Here is a 13,591-nt window from a genome sequence, read left to right as displayed (position 1 = left end):
TTATAAAGAAGATTTTAAAAAAAAGATTGTGCAGTTCTATTTAGAAAAGGAAGTTTAAGATTCACGAGAAATGGGATTTGGTAAAGCAGGCAGCTTGAAAGAGTACAAATCAAAGAGCAAAGCATTTTGCAAGGTGTCAGAAGCATACTATACGAGTAAGCCGAAAACATCCGCAAGAGACATTATCTGAATTAGGGGCATTAAAAGAAAACTCTATACAGTGGTCAAAAGGGGCCTGTCCCTCTTTGAAGATTCAATTTATAGACTAATGAATTATTCTATTTATTTGAGGTTTTATTGTGATTTCCTTTTGTTGTTTTTGTGTGTGTGATTTCCTTTTGTAATAAAGCACCTTTTTCCGAAGCAGCATTACTGTAATCTTTTTCATATTTGTCACAGAAAAGTAAATTCAAAAATCAAAAATAGTATACTTTTTAAAAGAGTGGAATATAGACTCAAAAGTTCACCTCAAATGGGCTACTTTTCCCCAAATCAAATCAGTATGAGCCAGACAGAAATAATCATTTATTGAAATCCTACCTAATAGTTTACAAGTTGCTGAAATTCAATGTGTGTTCAATTGCTGCTTACGAAAAGGAGCTATAGATATCATCTAACTTATTGGCACCACTGTGGTGAGCAGTTAAAGGAAAAAACGAAAAGAGAGAGTACTGTATCAAACAGATTTGCTGTGATAATCTGTTCAGACATACCTGTACCAGTCAAAAGTCCAGCACTCTTCCTTCGTGCACAAGCGCGTAAGTGGTTGGACAGGCTAACAGCACTTGTAAACGTCGTATTGCAATGCACACATGTAAGCTTCACAGGCATACCTATCGTTCAAAAGAAAACTATAATCCAGTTCTCACTTCAAAAAGGGAAAATTTTTCTTAGCTTAGTGTGTGTAGAAAAGTACCTTGATAAAGATGGCTTTTAATTGCTCACTGAGTTAGCTTAGCTTAACTTAAGGGAAGGGAGTTAACTCTCAGCAGCTGGCAGTTAGTACGGAGAGCCAGTCAGAGAGCCAGTCGATGCTCCTTGGGAAAGTGCAAGTGCAAGGGGAGTGGCCTGGACCTCCAAGCTCCTCTAGGTTGAACCCGCTATTACATCCTTGCAGAGTTCTGAGTCACACAGATCCTTTCTTAGAGCATACTAAAATCCAGTCCTGTGATTTGAATAGTACAGTTCTGTTGGGAAGGTTCAAAGTGTTTTACCAATAAAAAAAATTAAAAAGTAGTTGAGAAAGTGGTAATTAATGTGTTTTACCCACAAAACCGTAAAAGGCTTGATTCTAAATGAGGCTCTGTGATGAAGGCTGGAGAGGAGGTGGTGACACCACGGAGCAGCTGCTAGACACAGCGTTTCATTCAGGGCATTTTACGTTCATTACTCTGAATGCGCCGTAATAATGAAAGCTAATGATTTTAAGGTTTTTTGTTTGTTTGTTTTTTGCTAAAATCTTTGCACTAAATAAATGATCAACAAGTCAATACCATTAAAGGAAAGGAAACGTAGAAAAATAAACTCTAAACTTTCAGACAACCCTCACTCCTCCACAACATTTCCATAGGTGTCTCAACAGTGTTATGATGGCCACAAGAAATAACGGATCACAATCAACACAGCCACCATGATCGCTCAACTTTATCCTTCTTAAAAGAAAAAAGATCACTACTGACTTCAAAAAGACCTTTATATGGAAGACAGCACTCTACTAGCCAGAATCCTAAGTCAGAGAAACTATTTTTTCATACTACTAACATTACTCTAAATTAAAATGGCAATACAAATATTGAGATATTCAGTACTTGCAAAGAAGCAAGCCAGTAATTTGATCCTTTATTAATATACTGTCCAATTTCTATTTGGCTAAGAACAGAGTCAATATAGGCTCATATATATAAATCTTCAACATCCTTAGCATCGAAACAAATAAACAAACCAACCCCAACACCCTTCTAGTGTTTAAGTATAAACTAGACCTGAGAAGACCAAACCAGCTCTTCACCTGCCACATCAGTTCCCAATATATTCAAAACACCCCTTCAACGGGAAGCGGCAGCACCAAGCCAAGCACCTGCTCCGCTGCAGTAGCGAACAACTGTGAACCTCAGAAGGCCAAGCGAACATTTGTATTCACTATAGTTCTCTAAAGTCACACAACACAACAAGGCTTCAGCGAGGAGACTCCTGTTTGGGTTAACAGTATCAAACAATAGGTGCCATCCTTTGGTCTAAAGAAGCTGTTCTGTACTGCCTTGCCTTGCCTAAGCAGAGGGGCTCAGTTTGAGTACATCACTTGGTAGCAGTGGCAGAAACACGTCAGGTCTTCCCATACTGCTGTGCTGCTAAACATGAGTTTTACGGGTCAGTTGGCTTGGTGTAGGGGGAGGGGAAGGGTGTGTGTGCACGAATGCACGCGCATGTGTGTTTTGCTTTTGATCTCAACTTACATTCAGATCAAGAATGAGGCAGAGACTCAGTGCTGCTGGGCATCTTCTGATGAAAACAGCAGAGCCAGTGTGCCCTGCCAGTGCAGCAGTTTGAACAGGAAGATGCTCAGAAGGCACTTCACATGGATGCTCCACCTCACAACGCACAACTCAACTGTGTTGACAGACTCGCAAGCATCCTTACCTGAGTGCATAGTCAAGTCCATTTTTTGTGGCTGATAGTTCAACGGACTGTCTTCATTTAATGGAAGAACACATTTCTGAACAAATCTCTTTCTTGCTGTCTGGTTATGGATCTTGTGAGGAGAAATGGCAGAATTCCTTTCTTCACCTAGCCTTCTACTTTTAAGAAGTTCTATCAGTGTAAGTGACTGGCTCTTTTTCCCACTGGGCAGTTCAGGTTTTGTTTCATCACACTCACTTAAGAAATTCAGCCCTTCTTCCTCTGACGCAGACACTGAGAGAGCCTCTGTCTTTAGGCCATTGTGGTATTCATCAAGAGGTAAGACATTGTGAGATAGGAAGTCATCGCCTGAGGAGAGTTTCTGAGCTACAAACGGTCTGGGGATAATGCGGCGACTGTTGAGCGCCCTCAGGATCTTTTCATACTTCTCTTCGTTTTGCATCATCTCGTTCAGAACACAGATTGGAGATTTGTGAGCATCCCATTTAGTTTTGCCAAGTCTTTTCAGATGGCCTCTGACATGATTTGATAACCCAATCTTTGTGTCAAACCAACCACCACAGAGCTGACAAGTATGTTCGGAAGTAGTTTCAGACTTCTCTATAGCTAAAAAAAGATTTTTAAGAGTAGTATCAGACTCTTACAAATCACTGTAAATGAATAAACTCATAAATGGAAACTGTGTGATTCTAATAAGGACCAAATTCAAACACAATTTTCAACTCCTCTGAACAGATTTATTAGGCCCCACCTAGCTCCAAAGTGAACTTACCTTTTCTAACTCGTTTCACAGGTGTGCCTGTACCAGTTCTTTTGAAATGCTGCATCTTGTCACTTGTGGCTATTTGTTCTGGTGATACGACATGACGAGCTTCATAACTTAATCCTGCTCTGTGAAGATGTCCTCGGACGTGATTTGACAGCCCAACACCAGTTTCAAATGTTGCTGGGCAATAAGGACATGACTTCTTCTCAAGAGACAAATCAGTCCAATGAAAAACAGAACTATGCTTTGACAAAGGCGTTTCTGCATGTTCCAAATGTTGAGGATCATGCATATCTTGTAAGAAGCTGTTAGTGCCACCGTCTTCATAATATTCAAAATAGAAACCATCATTCTGATCGTAACTCAGGGCAGCACTGTCTCCAGGGCCCTGGCCTTCTATCTTGCTTTTAAATAAGGGCAATAAGTTTACATGTTCTTGACTAAGGTCACTGTAGGTTTCTTCTTCCATGGCCTGTGTAGTGTAGTCACCTAGCTCAACGTTATCCCAGGAACTGTCATCTTCTGTTTCGTAACTATCTTTCTTATCAGAATGAAGCTTTTGCAAAACAACAACAGTCATTTTATGCAGAAAGTCAGGATAGCTATCTAAGTCTTCTCCACCAGAGCTTTCCTTCTTTGAAGCCTTAATTACTCTTTTTACAGCTATACGCTTGTAGTCTTTCTCGTTTTCTGGCCTTTTGGAGTCTGAGTTATGAGGGTCTGAAATAAAATTATTATGAGAATTACTTGATGAAAACAGATGTAAAGAGTTTAATGAATTAACCTCTTTTTTGAAAGGAAGTGGGTATGATTCACCTGATTTTCCGATCGTCCGGTAGTTGTCATACTTGTGGCTATATAAATAACTGTCTGCCTTGGCATTAGGTTTTTCTCTTGGGGCCTGATGGAAATACTTTGGGTTTTGGTCAGTGCTGCTTTTAACCATAACATTCTTGTTAGGAGACTTGTTTCGATTACATGCATTTACACCAGATTGGGCAATACTTTTCCGGGCTTTTTGTATTCTATGTGGCCGCTTATGAAACTTTGAAAAATTACTTGACTGTGCGTTTGATCCAAATGTTCGTTTAGCATCCTGTTTTAAAGCAGAGTTCTTTGGAAACGTATTTGACTGCTGTTTAGCTAACGCCTTGGTGCTATCGACATCTACAGGCTCCTCAAGGCTGTCACTTTTTCTTTTGTCAAGTCCAAGAGGATTACCAAAGGAATCAACACACGATGGGGAATGCAAATACTCCATGTGCTTCTTCAGAATACTTCTGGCTGAAGTAGTGAAGGGACACATCTTACATAGGTATGTAGCTGGTTTTTTGGATGATCCTATAACAGAGTCTTTCATCGAAGTCTTTTTTTGGGTTTTTCTCTGGGTGACTTCTGAACTGATGACAGGACACTTGACTGCAGCTCCATGGGCGGTGCCCCGATGGCACTCCAGCTCACTCTCGGTCACTGCCATAAAGTTACACTCCTCACAGCAGTAGTATCTTTTGTCTTTCTCGTGGGTTTTAGCATGTTGCACAAACGTCTTAGGGCAATTGGTACCAAACACACACTGAGGGCACTGCAGTCGAGCACTTCTGCCTTCATCTTGGAGCTCTTTCAATTCACGAATTTCTTCCATCAGCTTCTGTCGTCTTTCTTGGTGAATGATCATATGTTTCAGCAGTGAGTTACGATCTCGAAATGTCCGTCCACACTCTCTACAAGCATATGGCCTGGGGACATTAAGGTGGCGAAAGTGACTATTCCCATCTAAATGATACATCATGTGCCTGTGGAGATGCTTTTTCTCCCTAAAATTCACATTGCACTTTGTACAGGGGTAGAATGATGGCTCTTCAGTACTGAAAGTTACAGGTGACTCAGAATCACTCTCTTCACATTTCTTTTTTAAGGTATTTGAAATTAAAGTGCGGGTATGAACAGGTGAATTATCTTCTCCACATTTATCTGAGTTATAAACTAGATGCTGAAAACTGTCCACAGACTCCAAGTCTCCATCAGCTGACTCGGGTTTTACTTTTGATAATGTGTAGTTCTGTGAGTCTATTGCTTGTATTTCCTTAGTTTGCCCTAGAAAGTCGACCTGTAGAATTTTTGACTTCCCAGGCGCACAGCCTGAGTCACTGAAGCAATCCTCTGTGTAGCGAGTGATCTTGCTGACATCCATTTTTCTCTTTCTCTTTTTGTCTAGACCTACTACTTTAGAATGAGCTGGGGGTTTATCCACTGTCTCTTCACTAGTCATAAGAAACTGAATGAACTCTTTTTGGGGATCCCAGTTTGTATCATTTTCTGACCTAAATTCATCTGTACCTGAGGAAATCACTGCTACCGTGCTGACACAGTTGTCTCTGACCACTGTGTCATCACCCTGACCCACCTCTGCTTGACTTAGTAAAGTGCTCTCTGACTTCATGCTATTCCCTACTGAATTCTGAACATCACAACCAACTAAAGCAGAGGTAGGTACTTTTTTAATGGAATGGGTTGGATTCTTAGTATGTGATACATCTGATAACAAAAACAGAACTTGGTGTTGACTTGTTTTTTGTGGTGTAGACAGCTGATGATCAGCTGCTGCCTTCAGAGTGGAGCACGACTCTGTTGTTAGCTGATCTGTGGGCTGTCCAGTGGTTAATGAAACACTACCTTCATTCATACTGCAAGTCTTTGTTGAGGAGGAGTGTGAGACTGGTCCATTAACAACAGCTCCTGTAGGCAAGGTAAAGTTTTCACTAGGAACAGCAGGAGTGCCGACAGGGATAAAGAGAGCAGACTGGCCTCCACTTACGGCTTTTTCTGATTGATCCTCTAACAATTCTTCAGACAGAGTCAATGAACTGTTTTTCTGAAATGATGTCTGACAATCTTTTGGTTTAAGAACTCCACTGTCTTTCTCGGAGATAAAATTGTTGTCATCCTGAAGTTCTTCTTTAGCACCAGTAACGTCGGTGTTTATCTTCAAATCATCCATATTGTTGGCAAGATCATTTAACACATTTAGTCTAGAAAATGGAAAACAAAACTTTAGATTTGCATCAAAGAAATGCTATTGGAATGTATGGAAAATTCTAAGTATACATTTTCACTGGTTTAATTTTCTACTCTTTATATATTGAGATATTAATAACTATAGGAAATAGAAAACACTTCAAAAAATGAACCACTTTATAAATACCTTCAAAGCAAATATTGCTACTTCTGCTTTCTAGAAATTAAGTATCATACATGCCTATCATATCATGCATGCCTAAGGAAATGCAGCATATACTTATATACAATATAAATGAATGCATTACACACTGCAAAGTTTAAAATATCATGCATAATTTTATAATAAAAAGAATTCTCTGGCTTGAACAGATTTCCTAAGGATAATTACTCCATATAGCAGAAGAACTGAAATTATCAAATGTTGTAAAGAAAAACAATTTTTATCACCTGAAGCTCATTCCTGAAAGGTAACAAAACACTTCAGGGTAAACAACGTGGGTCAATTATAGTAACTGCAATCAACATCACTGGCTTACTTACATATAAATAGTAATTTTAACTTCTAAAATATTTAAAACTGTTTTGCTCAAGACAGTGTTCTGTCAAAATTCTACAAAACTGTCTTATTCATAAGGTTCTAGTCATTCTATATCCAAGTTATTCTTAGTTATAAGTTACTAATGTTAAAACTTTATGTTAAAATTTCATACTCTGAGATCCCAAATTCTCGGCATTTCTGAAAAGCAATTATACCATTTATAATCTAAGAGTAGCGTAGAGGCCTAGAACTTTCTTATGTCATAAATAGTGTATTTCATACATAATGTAGATTAACATGGCAAAGTGCTTTTGATCATATATTGATCTGTTATAAGAAGACAAAAGAATCTTAAAAGAAAGGAGCCAGAGGAGGAGGAAAGGAGCTGGAGGAGGAGGAAAGGAGCCGTATGAGGCTGCCCTGTGAGGCAACCATCACTCCCCTACCTCACAGGGCGCTCGCTCTTCCACAAGGCTCTTTAGGAAAGTAGACACACTGCACTGCAACTGCTTGTCCTTAACTTTTTAAGGGAAGAGACACAACCTGGTCACCATCAGGTTTCGCTGAACCATGAGGCAAAGGTGTGAGGCAGCGTTTGCTGAATAAAGGACTAAGTGTTAAATAAGTAAAAATGTAACTGCAAAATCAAAAGAAAAGGAACTTTCTATCTTTAAATCTCAACATTCCATTGGGATACAAATCCTACCATGGTTCTGGACTTTTGAGTCAGCAAGCGCAATGGTGCCTAACATGTACTGGTGTAACTTCAGCGGACGGGAGCACAGCTCACTCGTGCTCTATGCGCTTACCAAGCACTTGGCTAGACAGTGCTTAGTAAGGACAGGACAGACTTGGTTTCTGCTTTGAAGATAAAAATATATCCTTCACATTATTTTTGCAGTATTTTTAATTTGTACAGTGAACAATACTATTTAAGACAGCAGGGCTCTAAAATTCAATTCAGAAATTAAGATATTTTAAATAATTTTTTTCACTTGGAGTACAAATTTCATGTTCTGTAAAACATTAACTCTAGCACAAAAAGAAAGGATGTGAATAACTGTCTCAGTTCATAACTTACAGAAACACATTCTTCTTTCAACAAAATGCTCAATAAATGCATCAAAGACTACAAACAAGTTATCATAAAGCTCTTTCCTTGGCATTATTTATATCAACAATCATTATTCCTTCCCTCAGACATTTTAGAATTCTGCTTTGAAGCTGGCAAGCTTCCACAGTAATAAAAATAGACTTCCAATAAGATCATATTCAACGATATCACCCCAAAATGGTGCTAATGCAGCACCCAGCAGGAGTCTACATCACAAACACAAGTCAAAAATGGGCAGCAAATAAACACCTGTGAGCAAAGGGTGGGGCTGATGCTGTCCTGGTACCAAACCCGGGTACTTCAGAGCAAGTCCAGGAGAACAGCAGCCTGCCTCAGTGAACTACCTTATAACTCTGTGATGGATGGCAGGTTTTAACTAGCCTAAAGACACTCTCTGTTTCTATTTATTATAATCACAGAGGTAGTCAAATATATGCTCAGTCAGTTCCAAGCCTGTATTAGCTTTTCTCAACAGGAAGCAACGTTGCTAACGAAGTGGTAAATTCAGTGTTAATGAGTGGCTTCACTGTTACCACCTCAGAGGTAAAGCCTTCCATGTTCTGTGTTCTACCCATCTGTTCTGGTGTTAGAGGTTGAAGGATGAACATACGCCTTCCATTTAAAGCAACTTCACTGGTGCCCCCTGAACAGCAGGGTGACAAACTAGGAGAATATCATGTTGATTTGAAGGCTGCATCCTTGTTACCAGAATGGCTTAATAAGATCTCCTAACTTCACATTCAGAAGACACCAAGCCTTTTTGCCCAAAAACATATTAAAAATACATGTGTAAAACCTATTTGGTCCACAAAACATATCTACAGTAAACAAAGGAAACTAAATCACACTGCTGAAACATGAAAGCAGGTCTTTACCAGCCAGTTTTTCTTCATGTCCATATAATGAAATGTGACTATCTACTAATTCATAATCTTCTCTACTCAGGAGAAATTATAAGGCTTTCTTAGACCACTGAAAATGGCAATTTATTTCGTCAACTGGAAAAAATGCCGTAAGAAATGGAGTCTGCAAGTTGGTGTTTACGAACAGCTAACATTTTTTTCCTGGGTTTAATTTTCCTAATACATTCTGACTATAAAATGCTTCAAGTATTTTATACAAATTTCAGGGCACAATGAAAAACAATACACCATTACACTATGAAGGATCTATATTATTACATTATGAAAAGTCTATAATTTTCATCTACTTCCTTGGATTAAAAGAGGACTGCGTTGATCCAGATTTTTAAAAAATTGCCTTATAAACTAATTTAACACTTTTTCAAACAGTTTTCGACTACCTCTATATAGACAAGCACATACAGCTGAGGCCCTGACACCAGTTTGTTGCTGTAACAAAAGAAACATATTTGTAGGTAAGTATTACTCAGTGAATTTAAGGAAACTAACCAGGGCTAGAGGGATAGATAGCTTAATAAGCTTTATTCCAGAGGGCCCAGGTTCAATTCCTAGCACCCATATGGCAGCTTACAACTATTTGTAACTCCAGTTCCAAGGGATCCAATGCCCTCACACAGAGAAACATGCAAGGAAAAACCAAAGTACATAAAAAAAAATCATTAAAAATATATTTTAAAAATAAATATAAAGTAAGCTAACAAATTTTAAACATACTCTAATGGTATAATGTTTAAGAGAACTTGCATTTGATTAATTCAAAGTACCATTTAAGATTCTTTAACATATTGTTTAGATAGCACTATTAAAATCCTTCGATAATCATAGAACCACAGAATCTTCCTCTTAACTGAATTTAAACATGTTCTTTAAAAAATGCATACGCTTTTTTTTAAAGCTGCAAATGGGGGTTTAAAATCTACATAAAGCGTACTGCAGCTTCTAGAAGCATAATGAGTTCTGCAGCTATAGCTGCCTCTAGTCATACACGGTGAGCGCTCGCTGCACAGCACAGAGGTCAGGTCTGTCTTCAGGATGACAGACCATCACTTACACGCCTCAAGCTAGTCTTATTGTCTCAGAAATCTCAAACATCAGTATTTTTGCAAACTATCAGCACTTGCTATAACACCCTCACTACACTGCATCTTGAGGTTACTACAGAAGAAATGAGGTGATAATTGCATATTAACATAATTATTCTGTAATCCCTCTGAGCAAGCTTCCTAGGTCACTCAGTAATTCAGATTAGATACAACCTTCTTGTCATCAAATCTATGCTGTCCACTTTCTGTTCATGAATAATTCTTTTTTGATAAAAATTATCTTAATTTCATTCTTTTATGTACATTATTAATTGTATTTATCGCAAGTAGGTTAACATTTTGTAGATACTTATTACATAATGCCAACCTTTGTCATATAGTATAATTTCACATAAAATGTAGTATAATTTTGCCCTCATTCTAAGTTCATTAGTTAACTGTACTGCACTGCTATAAATAAACTATAATGTTGCCCACTAGCTGAGTTCTAGTCAGGTTTTCACAAACCCTATGTTCATTTACATTATCATTAGAACACATGACAACTTCAGCTAGTAAGGTATAAGACTGGGTCAAAGAGAGAAAAAAATCATTCACAAACTGTCATCTTAACTGCAAAATAAATCTCAATAAACTACATTTAAATCACTTTAGTATTTTAGCCTATAAGTACTATACACAATGTAACAACATACAAACCTAATTCTCACCCAGATTCTACTAGAAGACAAAGTATATTACATAATCATATCAACCGGGTAGTATCTTAATGTGGATGGGGTGTCACACTGACTGGAAATACTATAAAAAATAGAAGCTAACACTAACCACCATGCCATATGATAAAACAAAGAAGCAAGTTAGTATGCTTAGCTTCACAACCCACAGGGTTAAAAATCTATAAACTAGTGAAAGCTTGTCATAGAAAGCAGAACATGTAGTCAACATGTTCAGATTATAAGGATAGAATTTCACCTTAAAATTAAGAAAAGTCAGGAACAGGAACCCTTGATACAGAAGATGGCTATCTTATCTAACAACCAACTCAAATAGCTCAGCAGGTAGCTATTTGCCAGCAACACTGAAGAACAGAACTAGAGGTTGAAGATCAAGTAACATGATCCTTTCCAATATGTATGATACCTATTAATTCAATTTAATTTAATTGCATCACTAACCAGCAATACTATTTGAAACTAAGAGGAGAATTTAACTACAGGACCTTAAACACTCTCTAATTTCAAGACTATTGGAAACAATATTTTAATAACGACTGTAACCCACTGAGATGGTGGCCTCAGGCAGTAAGAGAGACTGAGGTGCTAAGTGAGGAACACAGGAGAACCACAGAGCTGTCTGCCTCTGACCAGGATTCTCAGGCCAAATGGTGAGCACATGTAGGTAACTACAAAAATGCCGAGATGGGATGGGCCACAGCATGAGACATAAACAAACACTGTACACAAGCAAATTACACATAGTCTTGCTTTCATTGAAAATAGTTCAAGGTGAGACTTCAAGGAGTCTCTGTGCTGCTCACAGCACACATGTGCAGGTGACAGAACTCACAGGAGTCATATCTGTCCTTCCACCATGTAGCCCTAGGAACAGGTCTTTTGGCTGGTAGCAAGCACCTTTACTCACTGAACTACCTCACCAACTCCTTTCCTACACAGTTATCTTACCACTTCCTGGTCTTAGACTTAAAACTCAGAAATCAGAAATTCAGCAGTACTATATGTACTAGGAAGTGCTCATCTGGTTCTGTAAATCTGACCAAGAACTCATGGTTAGGGGAGATCCTAACTACTGTTGTTTTGCTAGATGGACATAATATCAAACTGTCCTCTAAATACCCACAGATTAGAGCATATCTCAGAGCCAACCAGAGATGCTTGTACAGTGGATGAGGTTAGCATGCACACTCAGCCAGACAGAACACCTGCACCACCACCCAGTCCTGCCAAGAGTCAGGGAGAGAGGAAAGTCTAAGAGCTGGGGGCCAGGAAGGACCGTCAAAGCATCACACAGTCCTCTGGTCAGGATTGCCGAAATCATCAACTCTCAGCAGCTGGCTGCCTGAGCATGGCCTGTACAAGACGAGGCAGGTAGCATTTGAGTGGAGGGGCTCTTGATAGATGATGGCTTCCATGAAGACAGTCAAGTTTTTCAAGTTTTCTTTAAGTAGGTGGCCTCTGGTAGGTTGATATGGTAAATACATGGCCTCACACTCTTGAATATATGAACAGCACAAACCAAACTCAGTAAGGGTGGATCTAGGAGTTGGGGGGAGGAGGTCACTATGATCAAAATACATTACGTACATGTATTAGATCAAATAACCAATTCAAATATTTTGTAAATTTAAAAATCCTAAATGTTTTGTCGAAATGTTCCCCTTTCAACTCATCTTCAATTCATGTGAAATTTCAAAAAGCCCTTAAATAGAAAAGCTAGTATTAAAAAAGACAAGACAAGCCATCCTGATTGCAAGTTGCTACAAAGTTACAGCAGTTAAGTGGCGGCAGTGGTAGAGAGGCAGGGATGCAGACTGATGGGATCTACCTCAGAGTCAAACAATACATCAGTCATCCATGGCAAACTCATCTTCACCAAGGTATTAAAAACAGTGAACATGAAAAGAACTGTCTTTTGAGCCATCAGATATTAAAACAAAATGATCAACACTCTGAATACCTGGCACTCGGAGAAGAGGCAAGAGGATCTCTGTGAGTCTTTGGCCAGCCAGGTGTACACAGTAAGTTTTAGGCCAACAGTGGTATTCAGTGAACTCATGTCTCTAAAACTAAAAACAAAAAGCAAACAAAACAAAAAAGGATTCTGAATATAAGAGTCCAATTTGCAAAAACTCCTAGAAGATGGCATGAAATATGGATTCTTTGGCATCAAAAGCACAGGTGGGGGAAAAAACTAATATGGACTTTATCAAAATAAAGGGCCTATGTAGGGCATAGTGGTGCTCACCTTTAATCCGAACACTTAGGGAAGCAGAAGCAGGCAGATCTGAGTTCAAGGATAGTCTGGGCTACAGAGCAAGTTCCAGAACAGCTACACAGAGAAACTCTGTCTTGAATGAATGAATGAATGAATGAATGAATGAAAACCCTGTTTATCAAAGGGTATTATTTAAATGTATTAGATAAATGTTAATTAGTCAAGATATATAAACAGGTTAACAGAAAGGACAAACAACAGACTTGATCAAATTGTCTGTTTAAAGAAGGTCTACAAATAGTCATCAAGCCAATGAATAAATGTTTCATTTTATGGTCATTGAGAAAGTAAAAATCAAAGCCTCAAAAAGATAAATTTTTCATATCCATAAGATCCTTAGCTTTAGCAAACAATACACTAGAAACAACCAGTATAGAGACCAATCACACATGGATGATGAGAAGTGAAGTGCCCATCTGCAGAAAGAACAGCGATTCCGAAATGGCTAAATGGAGGCGCGTGGTCCAGCTGTTTAACATGTAGATAATCGATAATCTCAGTAAAAATAAGAACTTGTATTCAGAGATTTGTTTTCCA

General features: G+C 38.5%; 1 protein-coding gene across 8 annotated transcripts in view; it reads right to left on the bottom strand.

The window, feature by feature from the left end:
• The window catches only part of Znf644 (zinc finger protein 644), a 76,657-nt gene that overhangs the window by 15,669 nt on the left and 47,397 nt on the right, over positions 1 to 13,591 (bottom strand). For 4 of the 8 annotated variants that reach the window (XM_028782351.1, XM_028782353.1, XM_028782352.1 and 1 more), the window contains 3 exons: positions 4,220 to 6,432; positions 3,410 to 4,123; positions 2,638 to 3,243 (listed from right to left, as the gene is read on the bottom strand). In XM_028782351.1, the coding sequence (XP_028638184.1) occupies positions 2,638 to 3,243; positions 3,410 to 4,123; positions 4,220 to 6,432 (3,533 nt within the window). Of the gene's footprint in view, positions 1 to 2,637; positions 3,244 to 3,409; positions 6,433 to 13,591 lie in introns of those variants that run through there. The other 4 variants (XM_028782347.1, XM_028782349.1, XM_028782348.1 and 1 more) reach the window with 2 other exon arrangements.

The sequence above is a fragment of the Grammomys surdaster genome, unplaced genomic scaffold (assembly GCF_004785775.1).
Source record: "Grammomys surdaster isolate TR1022 unplaced genomic scaffold, NIH_TR_1.0 751, whole genome shotgun sequence".
Lineage (NCBI taxonomy): Eukaryota > Metazoa > Chordata > Mammalia > Rodentia > Muridae > Grammomys > Grammomys surdaster.
This window is presented reverse-complemented; position numbering and strand designations above follow the sequence as displayed.